Below are 21,791 nucleotides of genomic sequence, written 5' to 3'. Positions count from 1 at the left end.
TGACCCCTAACCGATGAGCTTCAGCGTCACTGACGTGAACTCTGCCTGACTGGGCATCCTTCTCCTACCCACTCTGTTTGGGAGCAACAGAACCCTCCTGGCATGCAGGCATCATCATGCCCACGCACGCTGGGCAAAGCCTGGTAAGTTCCTCAAGTCAAAATCCTTTAGGAACCTGCAAATTTAGGACTGCCTTGTAACGATATCAAGAAGTTGTATGTCTTAGTGACCACGTGGATCCCCCGGGAGATCCGTTTGTTAATAGAGACACTCAGGTGGAATGTGGAGCTCTGACGCTGCAGGTCAGCGGGCCCGGGATGGAGAGAAGCATGTGGTGACAGGAAGGAAGGTGCTGGCTCTGAAGAAAAGGACTGGAAAGGCGTTACGGGCAGAAGGCTACTTGGGAAAGAGGTCCCTGGTTGGTGAGGCGCAAAGGGGAAGAAGACAAGTCTGATAAGGATCTTAGAGCATTTGGGGGGGGGCATGCAATGAGCACCGTCCCATCTACTCCCTCCTGAAATCTTCAGTCAACTCTCCCCTCCTTCAGTGCCTGTGCGTTAACGCACTTTGTGGATGACGGACACAGTGAACGCATGGGTTCTACGATTCCAGCACCTCTCTGTGAAAATAAGGATGATGTCACTTCCTTCCAGGCCATGTGAGGATGAAGCGCGATCGCAGGCTGACTGAGAACAGCAAACACCCTGGGAGGTGTTGCTCACTCGTTGCTTAAGTGACTTGTTTGCACATTAGGGTCATGGGGGTTTGTTTGTAATTTGTGCCTGGCCCAAATGACAAATTATTGCATATTATTAACTTGAGGTCATGCATAAGCAACAGAGACCATGATAATTAGGTCAGCGAACGCCAAAATTCTATAATACTACAGATAAACTTGACATGGCAGCTCCATACTTATTCCAGCTACTGCTGCACACGCGTGATTTAGAGAATCACGCACAGACCCTCAGTCAGCAGAGAAAACTTGTAAAGAATTAGCAGAACGTGAAATCTCCACAAAATGCCACAGGGGCACCTCCCGAAACAGCTCGACCAGGTGCAGAAGTTAATTTTACTTTCTCAGCCTGAAGGGTTTAGTTTCTTCTGCTGTCATAGGTGTGGGAAGGCACAGAGACATCAACAACAGAGCAAACCAGAATCAGCACGGGGGGGCAGCTCCCAAGAGCTGCTGAAGAGGCCACAACTGTTGATCAAGTGACACTGCAGGTGTCCCAGAAGCTGTCCTTCACCTGCCAGGAGCGTGTGGTCTCGAGGCTCTGTTAAACGGAGAGCCACAATCTTGTGTCCGAATTCACGAGAAATTTGAAGAGTCTGGCTTTGCAACATTAACAAGCACTTAAAAATATTTACTGACATTTACTGTCAGCTACTCTGTGGACTCCGCAAGACACTGGGGACCCAGGAGGAGCGGGAAACCTGCCCTTGAAAAGAGAGGGTGTGGTGACATGCAGATAAGTAACTGAGCAGCCGTGAGACCGTGTAGGGGACGCGGAGCGGAGATGGGGAGGCCTGGGGAAGAAGCGGCCACCGAGGTAAGCAGTGAAGGTAGAACAGAGGTCGACCAGGTGCCCCAAGCAGGGAGGGCTTCCTGACAGAGGTGAGGAGACAGCGTTCATTCAGGGATGGACAGCGGGAGCGGGTGAGTGCGGAGATGGGGCCAGGATCAGGTCAGTGGGGTGGCCGGCAGAAGGGCTCCTAGAGACATCCACATTCCAACCCGCAGAACCTGTGAATAGGTCACCTCACGTGACAAAGGGGGCCCTGCAGGTGTGATGAAGTCAAGAACCGTGAGATGGGGAGGTTATCCTGGACGACCAGGTGGGCCCATGAAGCACAAGGCTCTTATGTGGAAGATGCGGCTGTGAGCCGAGGGATGCGGGCAGTTCCTAGGGCCTGGAGAAGGAGAAAGAATTCTCCCCTGGAGCCTCCGGAAAGGGACACAGCCCTGTTGACACCTGGGTCTCAGCCCTGAGAGACCGACTTTGGACTTCCTGGACTTCCGGCTTCCAGAACCATAAGATAAGATAACAAAACAAAGATAAGATAAGTGTGTTGTTTGAAGCCACCAAGTGTGTGGTAATTTGTGACAGCAGCAAGAGGAAACCAATGCCAAGTAGGTGTCATGGAACTGGAGGGTAAGCTCTCAGTCTGGTTGAATTTGGTGGCGATGGGAGGGACCTGGGGTTTCAGTAGGGAGACTGGTCCCTCGGAAATGATGAAGGCGGGAAGGGTATGGCGGTGACAAGGACCATGGGGCTGGAAAGTGCTAAAGTGAGATCACGGATATTTGCCCTAAGATCAGGGCTGTGCGTCGAGATTCTTGGACACAACATCCAGTGATGCTGAGAGTCTGCAGGGAAAGTACTAGAAGGGTCTTAGGTCAGAGGAGAGAAGGAAAGGAGGGCCCACCTGGGAAGTCTGAGCATTTCGAGATGCTGTGAGGACACACACCAACATAACTAGTCCATAGTTAGGAGAAATCAGCCAACTCAGAGACATGCATCTACAAGGCCGGTGTGATAACACCTTTGGCTTTGAGTGGGTCCCTGGAATGACCAGGGCTGAAATGAGGTCACCAAGGGAGACTGTCGTCTTTTACAAACCTGTGATCTTAATATGTCCCTCTTCATCCAGGAGGATGCTGAAAGAAAGAGGAAGAAAAGAGATGATTTAAAAGAGACAAGACATGCTGGGGGGGTACGTGGACCTCAGGGGGACACACCCAGGGCCACTAGGGCCGCAGTCCCCAGCCGGGGGTTCCTCGAGCTCACAGAGGTGGGCTTTCAGACTACTGTTTCCCTCGTCTGCAGCTCCTGCTGAGTCAGGAGTGTATTCAGATCCACGGTGTCTGGGGAGGCAGAGGGGCTCCCTATGTTCTTGTATCTGGTTAAACAGGCAAACGCAGGGGACTGCACATTTGAGACCTTCTTACGCCCACCGGGAAGGTTCAGGAATCTTCTAGACGGTCCTGCGTGAAGAACAGGACTGGGAGGGTCCAGGATTGCCCTGGTCTGTGGAGACCTGGAGCCTCTTAGAGGGGATTTTTCTGTACCCAGGCAGGCCCTTGCTGGCGAGAGGCCTGGCTCCTTCTCCCCAGATCTTTCTGTGAGCCCTGCCCTGGCTCTCGGGACCAACCTGACCTCTGGGGAGGCCTGTGACCCCTTAGGCCTCAGCACCAAGGAGCCTTGGGGCTCTGCCGCCTTCATCTTGTTATAAGATCTGGTCCCACGGAGTCCCTGCCTTGCTCGCTGGTCCAAGCCCTACTCACGCCAGCATCTGACTCCAGATGCCTGGGCAGGGAGCGTTGGCCTTGCTCCACCCACCTGTGGTAGGGCACAGCACACTCTTCACTGGAGGGAGCAGGGAGAGTGTGCAAGGGGCGGATACCGGCGAGCACCCCAAGACGCTATCAACCCTCAGGGCCTGGGGCTCCTAACGCCCCGGTTTCTCTGTTTGCTGTAATTAAGTCCCACTGCCCCAGCTCCTGGGAGGCAGCAGCCCAGCCCTAAAGAGCCCAGGGAGTGGACTGGAGCAAAACCAAAGCAAGGCTTTCAGGATTAATATGTGATACCCCAAAAACCCTAGGAGAGGAAGGAAGCGCTGACACCTGCGACCCCGTGGATGGACCTGGAGGACATTATGCTGAGTGAAAGAAGCCAGACACTAAAGGACAAAGGATGTAGGATTTCACTTACACGAGGCTCCTAGCGCAGTGCAGTTCACAGAGACAGAAAGCAGAGGCGGGTGCAGGGGCTGGAGAAGGGGGCAGCGGGAAGTTAGCGTTCAATGGGACAGAGTTTCAATTTTGCAGGAAGAGAGCCGGGCAGATGGATGGTGGGGACGGCTACACAGCAATGTGAACACTCTCCACACTGCTAAACTGGACGCTTCAAAATGGTTAAGATGCTAAATTTTACGTTTATCTCACCATGGCTTAAAAAATCTGCCATGGGATGAAAAAAGATACCTACAATTTAATGGAAATGGGAAGGAGAGAGTTACAGCTTATAATTAAGATGACAATTTGTAATGAAAGTGGCAAATGTTCTTATCTTCACTTTTCAGTCATACCTAATCTTTGCCCAGAAATGAGCAACTTTCAAAATTAATTCCTTATGAGTCCAAATTAACAAAATCTTTGCCCTTCAACGCTGCAATTGCATATTACTATTTTTAGCTGTAAAGATCCTTTTGACCTTTAACAAGAGAGAGACCCAGGGCGCCCAGGGCTCACCCATGAGCATGTGGCTGAGTTGGATCTGAAATCTGCCTCATGCTCCCGCTCTCTTAAGGAGATGCTGTAGTTAATAGGATACTGTTCTCTCTGTGGGGACACTCAAGAGAGGGCCTTTTATGATGATTTAAATGTTTATTTAGGGCCCAGCCCAGTGGCATAGTGGTTAAGTTCGTGCGCTCTGCTTCAGCGGCCTGGGGTTTGCAGGTTCAGATCCCAGGCACGGACCTATGCACTGCTCATCAAGCCAAGCTGTGGTGCCACCCCACCAACAAAGTAGAGGAAGACCAGCATAGATGTTAGCTCAGGGCCAATCTTCCTCACCAAAAAAAATTTTAAGAAGTTTATTTACATGTTCAGCTGGTGATGTTCTATCATGCTGGTGGTTATGTCAAAGCCACGCGTGGTACGCTCTTCCCTCTGGTCACAGGCGGACACACACTTTGCATCACGCATGTATATAACATGACCTGGTTTCTGGGCAAACCCAGATGCTTCCCATAAATGACTCCACATCTAATACAAATGGCTGGAGAGAGAGTTTGTGTTTTCCTCAGTTCAGTGTGGGTGAGAGTAAGGATCTGGAGCATGGGTGAATCCCACTTCTGAGCCCTCGGCCATGAGGTCTTAGTGTGGCTTGGGTCCCACCAGGTCCTGCCTGGTCCAGGGGCGGGTGTAGACCTCAGGCTCAGTGGGTGGTATGACTCGCCTCCCAGGACAGTGGATAGTGAGTGAGGAAATCAGGGACCCCGTTTAGGTCAGCCAACTGGACCTAAAATCGCATCCACTAGATCTCTACTTTTTCAAGTGGATAAACTCCTAGTTTTTGTATCAGCTCCACACAGAAAATACAAGAAAAAACCTGAAATGGGAAATCTATTCTTTTGGAGGGACTTTATTTCTTTAATTTAGAGTAGATTAGCAAAATATCCTAGAAATAACATTACAGATGATCATTGCTAAAGATACAAGAATCTCGCTTAGGAATCTGGTGCCACTGTCTTTCAGAAAAGCTCTCAGAAAAGCTCATCTGACTTGTCAGCTAGAAATGGGCCTGTTGAAACAGTTGAAAGGGTTTCCTAAATCTAGAGGATGATGCAGAAGAGACAGAAAGGGAAGAGAGAAAGTAGCTTGGAGGTCGCCATGTCTGAGATGTTCCCAGTGGCAGGGTGAGCCCAACCTACAAGAGGGAGGCAGCCTCATGGCAGGGAGGGGCAGTGAATATAGAAGGGGGAGTAGTGGACAGGCTTCCTACGTGCCCAGCCTTACATGAACAGGAGGGACATGGGCCCTGGCCCTGCCTCCCTCAGAGTTGTCATGGGCATTAGGTAAGAATGGGGTGGGACCATCCCCTACAAATGAGTGTAAGCCACACCTGTGTCTGAGCACCTTTTCAGGGACAGGCAGGTGGATCTGCTCACCCCCTTTGGAATCCCTGCGTGGGACGTGCCAGCCTGAGGATGTCTCCAGCCAACTTCCTGATGTGCACTGACGTGGGACATAAATACAGAGCAATGGCCACCGATGTGGGCCAGCAAGAAAGGGGGGTGTTGAGGACCACGCCCTCCTGTTTTCTCACTTACTTCTCAGGTTTCAGGTCTCTGTAGATGATGCCCAGCCCGTGGAGGTGATCTAAAGCTAAGGCCAGCTCAGCCAAGTAGAACTTGACATCCTCCTCAGTAAACATGACCTGGCGAGTGAGAGAGAACAAGGCTGTTGAGCTCATTCTGCGATTGGCTTGTTTCAAAGAACTCTGCCAGAGAGAGAGCACGACTCAGCCCCTCTAAGTACACCCTCGGGTTGGTTTTGCTCTGAAGAAGATCGTGGGGCCCCCCAACCATCCTCTGCTGCCTCCTCTCCTGGAAACATGTGTTCTCTATACAGTTTTAAGACCAGCAAAGGAAGACGAGCCCTTCTTTGCAAAGATGCCTTAATTAGCCTTGTGAGCGGAGCCCTTAGATAGAGTCCTCTCCACCCCATCCCTCTCGCTCCCACAGATCATGCAGCTCTGGAGTGCTTTCTGGGTTTATATTTTAATATGAGTGCTTCTGATGTGAATTCACCACATTTTAATACAAATACCTAAACCGCACTGTGAAGGCCCAATGAGGAGCCGTGGAAAATGCATCTCAATTCTCATTCCTTCTCCCTCCAATTTGACATCTTCTCCTTGGCTGATGCAAACCAGTAACTGCTGGTCACCCAAAGTGGGATTAGTTCTACTAAATACAACACATAGATGGTGTAGATTCAGCGGGAGCGCCCCAAGTTGGGGGAGGCTGGTTGGAGAGGGCACGTGGGGTGTCAGGGTCCACGGGTTGGACACTCTGATTCAAGGAAGCTAATCATACACAAGGCCACAGTGCCCGGCAGACGTCACGGTCATCGTCTCATAGTGACATTTGCCTTTCCCCAGGGGTGTCAGAACCAGCACATCATTTTTTACAGTCACCTTCTAGGAAGGCAGATGGTGATCAGAAACCATTTTTGACATTCATCATGAGAAATCAGCTTCACAGAGACCAGAAGCCCATATCATCACTGAATTCTCTCTGAAGGCGGACACATGAAAACTCACTGCCTAATCAGAAGGCTGCCTGGTAGCACGGAATTGGGATGACGGCAGTTCAGAGAATTGAAGGATGAATACGTCAGACTGATGCAGAGGGAGTGCATCCATTCCACAAAAAGGATGCTTCCCCACGGGGCAGGGACATATGCCCCATGGTCCTGGACGGAGACATTTGGGTGCTGCCGACCCTCGCTGCCCCTCCGGCCACTGGGATCTCCTGTTCCATCTTCCACACTCAACCAGCACCTTTCCTGGTTGGGTGTTTCTTTTCTAAATTGGTTAATTTATTGGGTGGGCTTACTTAGAGTCAAATTCTGCTGGCTGGCGAATTCTCTTTCATCTGATTTATCTATCTATATAACCAACATGGGCGTGTCTGCAGTTTACTGCTCTGGTGCAACTGTAATTGTCCACTTGTCCATGTCTTAGGGGACTTCTCAGTGTGTCCCCAAGTACAGCTGACAAATACTGTCTCCATAGAAATGAAACACCCACTGATGTGAGTTCTTGAAGGCAGTTAGTATAGTGACCGACATGTGGAAGGATGTTGTCCAATGGACTCAACTGAAAGAGAGAATGAAAGGAAAATCCTTTCCACGTGTTTCCATGAACTCAAAGAATCTGGGGTGCCCGTGCCTGACAACTTTCCTTTTCCTCTGAAATAAGGGTTAGATGGGAGACCCGTATCTCCGTTGTGAGGTGTGACAGGGCTTTTTGCTAATTATTGTAGCCTTTTGGTCAAGAAGCCCAATAACTGTGTCATACTGGATGCTGGACAACACCAAACCCAAGGGCTGACTTCTTGTAGATGAGAGGGGCAGGCGTCAGATCAGTAGATATCGGACGACAACTGGCAGGTGTCAAGGACTCAGCATCTTTGGAAGTGTGAGCACAGGCAGGAGGCACGTTAAACGAGCAGACACCTGCTCCCACAGGGACTTGTGTAGAACTTGGATCTGATCTTTCCAGCCCCAGGCTTTCAACCTATATTGCGAGGAGCCCAATATATCAGCTGTGCCATTGCCCAAGGGAGTGTCTGAAAACAGAGGGAGAGGGCAGCCCAAGGTCTCTGGGACACCCATCCGGCTCCACCTCAATCTACTGGTCACTTCAGAATTTCCTGCAGAATGGAGGGATCACCTGCTAAAAAGGTGGGAGGGGGAGAAAGGGGAGAGGACAGTTGGAACCCACTGTTAAGAGTCCAGTGAAAACTGCCATGCTGGCGTGAGGGCCAGAAGGACTGGAACCTGTCCTGTGCGTGGTACTAACATGTGCTGTCTTCATCACCCTCTGCTCTGGATAAAGGGACACCCCCACCACCCTCTGTTCTGGATGAAGGGACATCCCGCCATCCTGCACAGAATCATCAGGACTAAAGCCCAGTGTTCGAGTTGCCATGGGCAGAATGCTAGTTTTTTCCATCCCATGAAGGAGAGAGCTCTTCAAGTCAATTATGGGCCAGACAGCTTTCATGTTGCGCTGCGTAACATTCTGGAAAGTTCCATGTTAGGTAGGGTAAGGTCAAGGATAAACTCTAGGGTTGTGAAGTGGCTGGTGGTCATGGAGACCTCATGTCTGAAGACCCGATTAGAGGCTCCTGGAGCAGCTCCCAGGAGGCGCGGTCAGCAAGTCAACAGCATCTTCCTACACGGCAAGCAAGATACTGCGAAATAAAGTCTTTCCCAGTGTTCCATAACTGAGCTTCCATTGCCATCTGCTCTACAAGGGCAGTGAACAGAGTGCAACGGAAGGTTCTAGAGCTTCACAGGGGTCTTCGGAAGAGTCAGTTTTCTCAAGACCTTTCAAGGACAACAGATTTCTTCTTTGTGCAACTCGTGTGACTTCTTTAAAACGAATACACACACACCCCCCCAACACCTCCCACACACTGCACACACACACTGCACACACACCACGCATAAACATACACACATACACTCTCAAACATATCACACGCTACACCCAGAGGCAAATGCCGACATACACGCGATTCCCACGCACCCCACACACCCCGCGTACGCACACACCACACACCCTCCTCCCCTCAGCGCTCTCCATCCCTCTTTGTCCCTCGGGTTCTAGATAGAAACCCACAGCCTGCCGCCTCCTGGAGGGCTGCTCACCTCTTTGGAGAGCCTGGTGAAGAGGTCCCCACCCCGCAGGAAGTCCAGAATCAGGTAGAGCTTTCCTTCCGTCTGAAAGGCTGTGGAAGGAGAAAGAGTTGAGCATCTCGGCCGTTAAGGAGGTCCCCTGGGGGACATGTTCCCTTGGGCTCCGTCTCTTTGCAGCGCAAAAAGCTTGTCTCTGTCTCTCTGTGACTCAAATAATACTGTGTAGTCTGTGACGCGGGGTCATTTCAGAAACGGGACCCAAACCGGTTGGAGACAGCTTCCCGGGCAGAACCCAGGGAAAAGGAGCGGACGGTAACGAGCTCTGTCTCGCTCACTTTTTTTTTTTTTTTTAAAGATTTTATTTTCTTCCTTTTTCTCCCCAAAGCCCCCCAGTACATAGTTGTATATTCTTCGTTGTGGGTCCTTCTAGTTGTGGCATGTGCGACGCTGCCTCAGCGTGGCTTGATGAGCAGTGCCATGTCCGTGCCCAGGATTCGAACCAACGAAACACTGGGCCGCCTGGAGCGGAGCGGGCGTACTTAACCACTCGGCCATGGGGCCAGCCCCCATCTGTCTCGCTCACTTTTATTAAAGAGTCTGGAGATTTTTTTCTCCTTTCTTTCTTTTTTCTCCCGTCCTTCCCTCCCTCCCTCTCTCCTATGCTGCCTTCCTCCCTCCCTCCCTTCTTTCTTTCCTTCCTTCCTCCCTTCCTTCCCTTTTTCCTTTTTCAATCACAAAGGGGATTGAAAGATACAGAAGAGAGAAGTATTTGGATGTTCCCACTTGCTCTCACTATCGCCACTATTAATACAGGGCTTTGGGTTCAGCTGGGTCTCACTACAGAGTCGGCTTTTGCTGTGGGTGCTTGGTGAGGCGCGGGATGACAGCCCTGAACGTGTCTGGACAGTCTCCTCTCCTTCCAACAGAACCGCATTCTGTAGGACTCAGGGTTCAGGCATCAGTCATCTGATTCCTTCTTGGACGGCGGCGTTGGTGACCGGCCGGCATGGCTACTCATACTTCATGGCCCTGGGGTCTGGGTTTGACAGCTGTGTGCCAGAGTGATAGGTGTATTGCTTGTTTCAGCTCTCGCCCACCACTCAGCAAGGGCATGCCTGCGTCAAGAGGGGGCTGCACGCCATGTGAGGGTCAAGAGAAACCACTCGCTCTTACTACTGGATGGTAGTTCAATGTTTTGATGACTTATCATCTGCCGTCTACTTTATATACGTAGGGAGGATGGCTGGAAGGGGTCCTAATATCCCTTGGTCCTTGAAAACTTTTAGTTTTCTAAAAGTAAGTCCTAGAAGCATTATCAACGTTGGAGTTTTAGAAACGTCTGGCTTCTAACCAGAAAACTCTTTGTCAGAAGGGTGAGAACTGAAGCCTGGATTACATGCTCTTTCAGAGCTTTGAAGGGCAGAAGGAGAACAAGCGTCTTCTGATCAACCACAGAGGCAACAGAGGGGATGCCTATAAACATCTTCGTAAGATGCCCAGTTCTTAACTTCTTTAGCAAAACACCCTGGAAACCAACTGAAATGACACCCGGGATTGGATCTGACACCTGTGAGTCAGCAGCGGTGGAGCGGCAACGTAATGGAGGGGGGGCAGCCTCCCAGCCGTCCGCCGTGGGACCGGATCCCAGGACACCTGCACACAGGCCTGGGGGTAACGGTCACCAGCCGGCTTCCCGCAAGCTCACATCCATATTTGCTTTTATTATTTGTGAAACCAGAGGCCACAGAATTTCCCCACAAGACTGAACAGTTGTCTTAGTAATATCAGAAATTACCCAGCTAGAAGTCTCCGTTCTCCTACCTTTGGGCGTGTGTTTATGCCTTTGCTGCCGATCTGTGTATGTCTCACGACTATCTCCCACCACTCCACCCTCCCCCGGTGCCTTTGAAACAACAGGTACAGTTTCCTTCTGTTCTTTCTGTACTGGACTCACATCCCTTACTCAACTGGGTAGTAAGCTTTAAGGCAGTCTGGCACGACGCTGGAGTTGCCATTTCATTAATCATTTTTAACTTGAAGATTTCACTGTTGCTTCTCTGAGGACATAAAAAGGCAGAAAGCAGGGGGCTGGCCCGGTGGCGCAGCAGTGAAGTGTGCATGCTCCCCTTCTCAGTGACCCGGGGTTTGCCAGTTCAGATCCCGGGTGTGGACATGGCATGGCTTGGCAAAAGTCATGCTATGGTAGGTGTCCCATATATAAAGTAGAGGAAGATGGGCATGGATGTTAGCTCAGGGCCAGTCTTCCTCAGCAAAAAGAGGAGGATTGGCAGCAGGTGTCAGCTCAGGGCTAATCTTCCTCAAAAAAAAAAAAAAAAAACAAGGCAGAAAGCAAGCTAAGAGGACTTGTGTGGCACCACAGACATGTGGCCTGGGGTCCATTATGTGATCTGAGCCTCAGTTTTCTCTTTGGGAAAATGGAAACACTTATCTACCCGGAAAGGAAGTTTTGAGGGTTCAATGAGCTACAGTCTTTAAAATGCTTGAAATATGGGATTTGCTTAAAATGTAGGGCGTGTTACCATTCTGGTTGAGAGAAATTATTGGGTGATAAAGTGTCACAGATTCATTCCCATGTAGGTCAAGAGACCTTTTTTTTTTATTTTAGCACTTTATCAATGATGATAATTTAATTAATGATAACATAGAGCCCCTCGGAGTAGGTCTTTGAGATGAAAATCACGTGTCTTGCTCCCTCAGAGAAGAAGGCAAGAGATTAAGGAAGTAGGAGAGGAGATAACCCTCCCCAGACAGGACTGACGCTCTGACATAGGGAGGGTTTTCATCTGATGATTCTTTTTCCTCAATTTTCTTTGTTTTGGGGAACGCTGCCCTAGGTTCTCTCAAAAGTAGGTTATTTTTTACGCTATTTACCATAATGAAGCTTGACAATGAAAGGGTGATTCACTTCTGCCAAAATGTCTCTCTCCATCTTTGATCTCACTCGGTCCCGAACTGCAAAACAGGAAAACGAAGGCTTTCAAGAGGAGGAATGAGAGTTCTGGAGAACATGGAATATAAAACATCAGATATAAACAATTCCCCCAACTGATTGTTACAAAAATTTTCAAACACGTACAAAAGCAGAAATAATGATGATTATCCCTAAATCCTCCACTAGACTCAAGAATTGTGTTAATACATTTGTGCTGTCTCCACACACACACACATTTTGGTAAAAAATCTGACAATAAATTGTCCACACAATGCCACTCGATCCTTGGGTGCATTTGCACACAGCATTTCCTAAGAATAAGGACAATCTCTCACATAACTAACATGACTGTCACCTCTAAGGAAATGAGCAATCATTCCATAATATCACCCAATATCCAATCCATATTCCACCCCCCACCCATGTCATTGACAGCTGCTATAATTTTTTCTAACCTAGGATCCAGAAAAGGTTCACACATTATATTCGGTTGTTATCTTTCTCTATTCTTTTTGCTGCTAGGATAGAAGAGTTGCACTTCTTTTCTTCTCCCTGTGCTTTTTCGTAGACTTTTCAATAAGTGCAGGCCAGCTGTCCTGCAGACTGGTCCACTGGGTTTGTCCGATTGTTGCTTTACTGGTGCTCTAATCCTTTATTTCCTGTAGACCAAGGTTAGGTCCAGAGGCTGTATAAGATTGAGGCTAAACATTTTTGGCAAAAATACCTGCCAGGAGATGCTGTGCACCTGAGCTTGCAGCAGCCACGGTGACGATGCTGTGTTAGCTTGCTAAGTGAAGCTGAACTGGATGACGTGGTTAAGGCGACAAGTCACGGATCTTTCATTGTAAAGACCCACATGGCTCTTTGTAAGTAATGTCACCTGCAGCATGACATTTTGGCCTCCAGTGGCTGTGGGTTCCTAACAGTCCTTCATCCGGGAGTGTCAGCATACTCATGTGATCCTTGCTTGAGTCATTTAGGGCTGCAAAATGCATTTTTCTCATTTCTGATGGAACTGGAAATCAAGAGGAAGAGTCCTTCTTTTTCTCTCTCCCTGAGGATAACTATGTAGACTTTTTAAAATTTAGTGTGTTATAACCAGCTACAACATGATTCTTTTTGGTCCTCACACAGTCCCAAGCTTAGCCATCTGGCAATACAGATATTAGTTTTGAGGCAAAAATAAACAAAGAAGGATTACCATTTGAGAATAAGAACAATTGCAAATTCCCACAAGTGAATTGGTCCACCCAGGGCAGCATCCAGTGACCTCACACGGCCCCATGTAAGTGCTGGCAGGAACTTCCTTAAGCATTCACAAGTGAGACAAGTATGGTAAGTAATGCACCACTGGGCCAGGCATTTACATTCACCCTTTTTTTGGTCTTGTGATATATACTTTTAAAGTTTTATTTAAGAAGTCCTTGTCTAAGGATGGCTATAATAAAAAGAAAAAGAAAGAAAGAAAGAAAATAAGAAGCGTTGGCAAGGACATGGAGCGGTGGGAACACTGTGGAGCCGTTGGTGGGAATGCAAGATGGTGCAGCTGCTGTGGGAAACAGCTTGGCGGTTCCTCAAAAAGTTAAACATAAAACTACTATAGGACCTAGCAATTCCACTCCTAAGTATTTAAGTAAAAGGACTGAAAATCGAGACTTTAACAGATACTTGTACTCCCGTGTTCACAGCAGCATTATTCACAATCACCAAAAGATGGAGGCAACCCAAGTGTCCGTCAGTGAGTGAATGGATAAACAAAATGTGGTGCTTCCATACAATGGAATATTATTCAGCCTTAAAAAGGGATAAAATTCTGATACACACTACAATATGGATGAACCTTGAAAACATTACTCTAAATGAAACAAGGCAGACACAAAAGGAGAAATATTATATGATTCTGCTTAGATGAGGTACTTAGAGTCATCAAATTCATAGACACAGAAAGCAGAACAGTGGGTGCTGGGGCTGGGGGAGGGGGAATGAGGAGTTGCTGTTTAATAGTGACAGAGTTTCTGTTTGGGAAGATGAAAAGTTTTGGGTATAGATAGTAGTGATGGTTACACAATATTGAGAATGTTTTTAATGCCACTTACAAATGGTTAAAAGGACCAATATTATATTATACATATTTTATCACAATTAAAGAAAAACGAAGTCCTTCCTCACTCCCGGGTCACAAGGACAGCCTGCTACATTTTGCTCTGTTAACTCTAGTTTGACCATTTACATTCAGGTGTCCAGGCTTTCCGGAGTCCAGCTGAGCTTTGGTGCCATGACCATGGTACGCTCCCCGACAGTCTATGACAGAGTAGCCTGGTGGTGGAGGGTGACTCTTGAGCTTCCAGCCTGGGTTTACATCCTGTGTCTGTCACTCACACATTGTGGGCTGCTCTCTGCTCAGTTTCTTCATCTGTGAAACGGGGATGATAGGGTACCCACCTCACAGGACTACTGTGAGAAGGGAATGAATTAACGTGTGTGAAACACTTACAACCGTGCTGGCCCCACAGCAAGTGCTGTGCTCCATCTATTGTCATTGGTGGAGTTAGCTTCACTGTATGATAAGATTCCACGGCTTGCTCTGGTCTTTCCGTTCTGCCCCACTGCTCGTCTGTTCCTGTAGTAACATCAGACCCTTGTAATCACAGTGGCCCCAAATCCCTCAGAATCTGGAAGGGCTGAGAGTTGGCACACAGGAGGCGAAGCTGTGGGCAGATCTGCAGGTCACCCAGCAGCATCTCCACAGCCCATCGCCAGCCTGCTCTGTGTCCCATGCAGCTATGATCCCCCAGGACCAAAGCACCAGGCAGAGGGGTGTGGGGTCCAGCTTATCATCGTCCACGCCCAGGGTGACACATGGTGGGTCCTCCTTTTGGCTAGACTAATGGAATAGAACTTTGTTGCTGGAAAGACCTTGGGGAGCACATAATGCAAGCCTGCTGTTTCACAGGAGAGCAGACTGAGGCTCGTGGTAGAGAAAAGCGGGTGCTCAAAGCCAGACAGCTGGCTGGTGCAGCAGGGAGCAGATCCCTGCCGGTCGCCTTTCCACTGGGTGCACCCACCAGGTGGCAGAGCACTGTCACCACTCGGAGCAGATGCCAGCACAGAAGACAAGATACTCGGGGAGGACCACAGAGAAACAAAGCAATCTCGGCTGGAAAGGTCTCATGAGCAACGGTTGTGAATGGAAACTGTTACCCAAGTGACGGAAGTGGAGCCGGCGTTTGGAGTTCAGATGGTTGCTGAGCGCTTTTACTGAATGCAATTTCATATCGCTGGTTTTGTCTCTGGAGCAATGCTCCCTGAGCTCAGAGATTCCTTTTCCCTCTCTGATCACAGTAATTGCGTGAAAACCTTTTCAGGGGGCTCTGTCGTAGAATTAACCTCGCCTTTCCTGTTTATCATTTGTGTGTTAATATCTTAGTGATCTGCATTCGAGTTTTGGTCAGTGGACCTTTTCTTTTCTATGTAAAGTAACCAGAAAATAGTCCTACAACAGCAAATTTGGTGGAGGTGTTGAAGGCAGAGCAAGGGATCCTTGTAAGGTGAGAAGAAACGGATCCAGAGATGGGATGGGTCTTCCCAGCTCCTTTAGAAACTGGACAACTGAATGGTGAAGTCAAAATTCTTGCAACCTGGCCTCGGATTTCCTTTTCCTCCCGCCTCTCTTCTTTCATCCCGTGCCTTTTCCACCACTATTTATCAGTCTTTCTCGTGCGACATGAGGCCCACAAAGCTGCAGGCTCCGCCCCCAGGAAGTAAGAATCCGGGGGCTAGATTGTAAAGAAGGCAGCAGGGGAGCCCCCTGGAGGGTTGATCACCTCTGCGTGCATGTGGGACCTAGGGCCAGAGTCCAGGGGGTTAGAACCCAGAGACCTAGTGACCTCTTAGCCGCTTGGACTAGGAGAGAGTTGTATCATTCTGGCCCTCCAGCCTGGGCAATGGGTAGGGAAGAACCTCTAGGTGGGGAGAGAATAGGGCCACCTGCAGGCTGGTCGTGTTAGGGTGACAGGGACGTGCAAGGGTCAGTAAGACAGGTCGGCCTGGAGCTGTGCTGCAATGTGGGCTCACAGGCCTCATCTCCCAGCTAGCACTGTGGGCTTCCAGGGGCCAGCCCAGGAGACGCACAGGATGGGAAGAGGTCCATGCAAGGATCTCATGGGGGGTGTGGCTCATTGTGGGGGGGTGGTTCACCATTCTCTGGTCAGCAGTGTGGATGATCAGGAGAAGATGGAGGTAGAGACCTCCAGAAATGTGAAAGAAAGCGAGTCCGGCGGCAGCAAATGCCTGAGAGACTGTCTGTGGGTAAGACCCCTCCTTCAGGGGGTCACGGCTGGCCTTGTGAGAGCAGCGAGTCATCTGTCAGGGAATGATGCTGCTGCGGCCACGTCCGTCCCTGGAGAGATGCAGGAAGCTGGGTCTGGGATGCAGTGGGGTGAATAAAACCGGAGAAGATGTCACATCTCTGGGTGATTCTCTCGGTGTGACTTTTAGAAGTTTTGATATACTTCTTAATGAAAACATATTTCATCCACTGATTCTTGAAAAAAGTAGTTTATGACATAGATAGAAATAAGAGAGTTTGATATTAAACATGACCGCAGTTACACACCAGAGAGAAAATTCTATGGCAGCGGCTGTGTGACTTCATCAGGATGCTCTCCCAACTCAGCTCGTTCCCTTGGATTAGAAATGCTGTAGACTCCCGGACGTCTCTCGTATCTACCACCCTGGCTTTGCCGCTTAGGAGGAGGAACCAAGGGGGAGAAACAAAAGGGTTCACAGGGAGAAGGGTACAAGGAATCTCTCCACTTTCTGCCCATCCCTAGTTAAAGGTTCCGATGGCGACTACCAGTGTGAACACCAAAGAAAGGGTTTCAGGAGAGTTAACTGAAGCAAAAATGGAAATCCCCTCATTCAATAAAAGATATAGAGGAGCCAGCTGAGGACCCGAAGGCGGAACGGACATGTGAAGCAGTGGAATCAGAAAGACAGCTCTCACAACAAATGCACAGGCTGAGAAGGAGAGCTTGGATGGAACGGTTGGCAGGCTTACAGGAAGCGAAGGGCAGCGTGTCAGTGACAGTGGGGCCGTGGGACTGCCCCTTCTAATGCTGTTAGACAAGAAGCCTCTTTGAGCAACCTGCTGTGTGGACCCATGGGCTCTGCCACGCTCCGGACTTGGGCTGCATCCTTATGATGAGAACCTCATCCAATGCACCTGGCCAGGCTCCTAGGGCCGTGCCCTTTATCTCGTGAGAGCAGACCAGGCTGACAGGACCCATGGGGAGCAGTCTCCTGTCGCCCTAAGGTGCATCCTCTTCTAGAGAGAAGTCCCTATTCTACCAGCCTGTCCCCTGCTTGCCCTATGACGTGATCTGGTGAAGCAGGTGGCAGAGGAAAGGGGACATTGTGTTCCTACACCCATCTTGCCAACTCCTTACAAGGCTTAGTCTTTGACTCTGCTTAAGATACTCTAAAAATTCTCTAAATAAGATTGAAGTTATTATCTTTGAGTTCAGGTCTATCTGGAATGATGAAAACCGTTTAGCCACATATCTGATTATAGTATTTGTAATGGAAACCAAAAAGGCCACAGTAAGCCTGGTGAAAAAATTAGAAAAAAATGTCCTACATTCAAATTTCCAAGGGGCTGTCTAGTTATAGTGGAAAAATAAATATACATTTCCTCCCTACGTTTTAAACAAAAATAAATCCCAGATCGCTTAAAGAGTTAAGTGTTAAAAAATAAATCAAGCCATAAAAGTGATAACAAAGATGAATACCTATCTGAGGCCTGGGTGGGAATCTTGTTTTAATAAAAGCAATGGAAGAAATAACATAGGAAAGAGTGATAGATTGAGTTACAAAACATCTACAAATTGCCCATCCAAAAAGATCATAAAATTAAAAGGCAAACAATTTAGAGATTATCTGAAACAAACAGAAAAAAGGGCCAGGAGCCTAAATAAACACAATATTTAAATACTCTTATCATATCTGAAATAATAGAGAAATAAATCAAGAATCCAGCCCTGACAGTGAACGTCATGTAATGCAGATTAAACACATCATTTCGGGGAAGACATTTCACAAACGTGTTTTGTAAGACTGACTCCCCAGGCATAAATTGGCCAAACCCAAGCATATATGGGGTCCAGGGAGGAGGAGACAGGGAAAGGCTGTGTTCCCTCCAGGGCAGGATTTTATCGCTGTTGATAACCAGCTACAGAACTGAGCGTGCCTAGCTTCCATAGACCAAGGCAGGAACAAGCCAACAAGATGTCAAAGGATAGTCATCACCCCAGGCAATGCCCCTCGTATGTGAAACAATTCGTGTGAGACTGGCTCTCCAGAGGTTATGGGGGAGATCTCCAGGTCTGTGCAAATTCTGTCTCTGCCGGGCAGAGCTCCACATGCTGACCTCACCACTGCCTGCTCTTCATGGCGGCAGTCACTGGTGGGCCAGATCCAGAGATGGAGGGAAACGCCTGGCTTTTGACTGGTAACCACGGAGTGGTCCTTCCACCAACAGAAACAGCCATTGAGAGCAAATGCTTCATTTTCTGATGCCGAGTATGTTGAAGCTGCCTCGTGGACAGCTAAGGTTCCCGATGGGTTTGGAGTCCTAAGATCTAGACGCGTGAATACGAAAGCCCAGAGAGATGCTTCCTTCATCCTTCCATTGCTACTGAGTCAACGAATTGTAGAAATTGTGAGAGTTGTAGGAAGCCAGGAGTCAAAGACCACCCATGCCAGCCTGAAGCAGAACGTTGCCAGCAATCTCCTGTTGGGGAGTTCATGCAGAATCTGGAGCCAGGCCGTGGCCTCTCTGTGGTATTTATTCTCTGGTATTTGACACGTGAGCCTGGAATCGAGTGGGGCTTGCTACTATGGATGTAAAACGAAAAATGTTCTAGGCCATTTTGAGATTCACTATAAAACTGTAGACATTGGGGATAAATTAAAATTGTTTTGTACTTCGAACCAACCCTGTAATTCTGGCTGACCTGTGACATACAAGATTAGGGTGATGTGGTTTTGACAATTTGCTCTGTTCTGTAGGGCAATCTGCACCTCCTGGTGCCAGCAGTGACCTTCATGCGTCCTTCAGTCATCATAGTCCATGGCCACCCCTGGGGCTGAGATGAAGGTGGAAGAATCTATAAATTCATCCTTCTGGGAAGGGCATGGTTTCCTTCCCAGGAAAATCGGGGAGGAAGCACATGGTGAGATGATCCCACTGGACACCACACAGCACAAAACTAGAGCTACTTTCTGGAAGCCCTTTTGTTTTTGGGGTCAGACCCGCGTCTTCACAACTTCCAAGCCCCACACTCCCTCAGCCAACGTCAGGTGCACCTACTCCTTTGTGCTCATGAGGAATTTAGGGTTCAAGACGCTCCATCCTGTTGATTTCACTTCCTTAACTACTTTGTCTGTTCTGCAGTTTTAGGAGTTAAAAAGTTGGTTGATGTTCTTTTCAGTCCTAACAAAATATCTCAATATCCATAGCCCTTTGAGATCTCCTGGCAAGGGAGAAACCAAAATGCAAGCAGGCTCCATTTTGCCAGCCAGGTGGTGATCCGCACACTGGGGCTGAGCAGCTGTAAACCTCGCGGCTGCCTCTGAGCAGCTGCATCCCCCCCACCATGTGAGCCACCAAAACTCCCTGTAAAAGGGCCAACACATCTTATAAAGCCAGGCGGGGAAATGCTCATGAAATCGATCTCGGAAGACTTGGCAACTGCCAGCTTCACAAGAATCCCTGGCAAGAACAATGAACTTATTCTGGAGGATGGATTTACCTAGGAAGGCTCCATCAGTAACGAGGGTGGGCCCGAAACCCTCTCCTTAGAGTTGGACACCATTGCCTGAATTTGTCTGATTTTTAAATTACTTCCATCAGGATACATTACCTTTATATTACATTATATACCGTATTACATTACATTACATAATATTACATAGAGATGGTATTTCCAGAAAAATTAAGGGTAAGATAAGAATAAATGCAACTCTGAGTCACTGTGAAGATGAGAAGTGAGCAGCTAGTAAGTAGACCTAGGAAAGTATGGGGTCGTGGGAAGGGATGCTGGATGTGCAGCCGTGCAGCCCTTAGGGACGACAGGGGACAGGCTTCTGCACACACTGCTGTGGGCAGCTGCACACAGCGCTCTGTGGACTGCTCCGGTCACAGGCAAGCTCGGCGATGACATAGGACATCTTGGTGCTCGAGGCAGCACAGCTGTAAGGATTCAGAAGACTGAGCAGATACACAAAGTGTGGGCCTGAGACTTAGAAGTGGAGTCCGTACACCAGGCGGGTGACGAACGCAGGCTCTGCCTGGCTGAGTGACCACTGCTAACCACTTCCTTCCTTTGCCCACAAGAACCTACCAGGTCGGAAATTACATCCTGAGAAGTCTCCCAGATGCAAAATAAAAATCCACCTTCACCTGACATCTGTTAGCCTCCGAAGGTCTAATTCAGAGCAAAAAGGGGCCTCCTGTGAGAAGTTGTATTGCTAAACATGGGGTGGCCAGAACTTTGTATTGTCCACAACTCCAGAGAAAAAAGAAAGGGAGAAAACCATAAATAACAAAAAATGTTAACCACGTTGATGACCATATCAGGCATTACTCCCCAAGATTTGTCTATTTCTCTGTACTAAATTATTTAAAACAAGACTGATGTGGTTATGTAACTAACTTCTTGACCAGAGAATCTTTCCTTGGATAAATCTTCAGCCCATTTCTCCTCTGTATTTATACTGCACAGCCATTAAAGATGACAAGTAGTGAAAAAAAAAATGGATTTCCTGCTTTTTACCTACATACAATTCAAGAAATGCAATTCCGGTAGAAACAAACATATAAAGGACCCCAGGGCACACAGGTGGCGTATAATAATGAACTGGAGTGCCTCTTACATGAGGATGATGTTTACCTACAGTACAGGCATCTCCCAGAGGGCGGGAGAAAGAGAAGTCAAAGATGTTAAGGGGAGTCATTTCCATTTTACTTTTCGTCTTGACCATCTGTTTGGAAAATAAATCCCCTGAATAGTAAATATCCTCTAAGTACGTAAATATCCTAAGTATGATTAGCCAGGATGTGGCTTTCTGATGAGGAAATGACACCCTGGTGTGGCAGGGAGGGGTTGGGTCCCAGGTGCCTGTTATCATGGGAAGAGCACGGGATTCTGACTCCCCCACCTCCAAGTCATGTGACTCTGAGTGCATGGCTTCGCTTCTTTGTGCCTCAGTTTCCCCACTTGTAAAGTAAGGTTAATAATAATACCAATAGGAGCGCTTAAAACGTGTGCTTGGAATGCACCTTCCTTCCCCTCTCCCCCGCCGCCCCCAGGAATCTGCAGTCATCCAAAGGTAAATCAAATGACATAAATCCATTAGGGTAGAAACAAGATCTGTTCAAACTAAGGCACTGATGGAAGCTGAGTTTCTGAGTAAGTCAGTGTTTTTAAACGAAGCATCTCAGCGTAAGAGAAAAGGAAATAAATAAAATGGTGCTGAAAATAACATCCTGAGGTTTGAAAGCAACCGGGCTAACTCCAACTGGGGACTATTTCAAGATGTTGTAATCAATGTGAATGTAATCCATGCATTTCCATCCTCGTCACCACAGACACTTCTGCATCCCCCAGCGCATCTGTTGACATTCCCAGTGATGTCATCAGAGCTCTGCTTTTAAAGAAAGGATGAGGATTAACAGAAACGGGGCTCCGACTGAATCCCACAAGCTCAGAATGCGTTGTTCTGGTCCGTTTGCCTCCTTCCTCGCGGGCCAGGCCACCACAGTAACCCACCCACCGCTGACAAGAAACATATGCGAAATGACCATAAGTGCCTATTAGTTACTTAACTTGCTAAACAAAA

General features: G+C 48.4%; 1 protein-coding gene across 5 annotated transcripts in view; it reads right to left on the bottom strand.

The window, feature by feature from the left end:
- Nucleotides 1-21,791, bottom strand: part of RPS6KA2 (ribosomal protein S6 kinase A2) — a 366,717-nt gene that overhangs the window by 68,974 nt on the left and 275,952 nt on the right. For all 5 annotated transcript variants that reach the window (XM_070517829.1, XM_070517702.1, XM_070517789.1 and 2 more), the window contains 4 exons: nucleotides 11,831-11,911; nucleotides 8,951-9,030; nucleotides 5,839-5,945; nucleotides 2,625-2,662 (listed from right to left, as the gene is read on the bottom strand). In XM_070517829.1, the coding sequence (XP_070373930.1) occupies nucleotides 2,625-2,662; nucleotides 5,839-5,945; nucleotides 8,951-9,030; nucleotides 11,831-11,911 (306 nt within the window). The remainder of the gene's footprint in view (nucleotides 1-2,624; nucleotides 2,663-5,838; nucleotides 5,946-8,950; nucleotides 9,031-11,830; nucleotides 11,912-21,791) is intronic.

This window comes from Equus asinus, chromosome 1, assembly GCF_041296235.1.
Source record: "Equus asinus isolate D_3611 breed Donkey chromosome 1, EquAss-T2T_v2, whole genome shotgun sequence".
Classification (NCBI taxonomy): Eukaryota; Metazoa; Chordata; class Mammalia; order Perissodactyla; family Equidae; genus Equus; species Equus asinus.
Note: the sequence above shows the minus strand (reverse complement) of the source record. Positions and strands in the feature narration are given on the sequence as shown.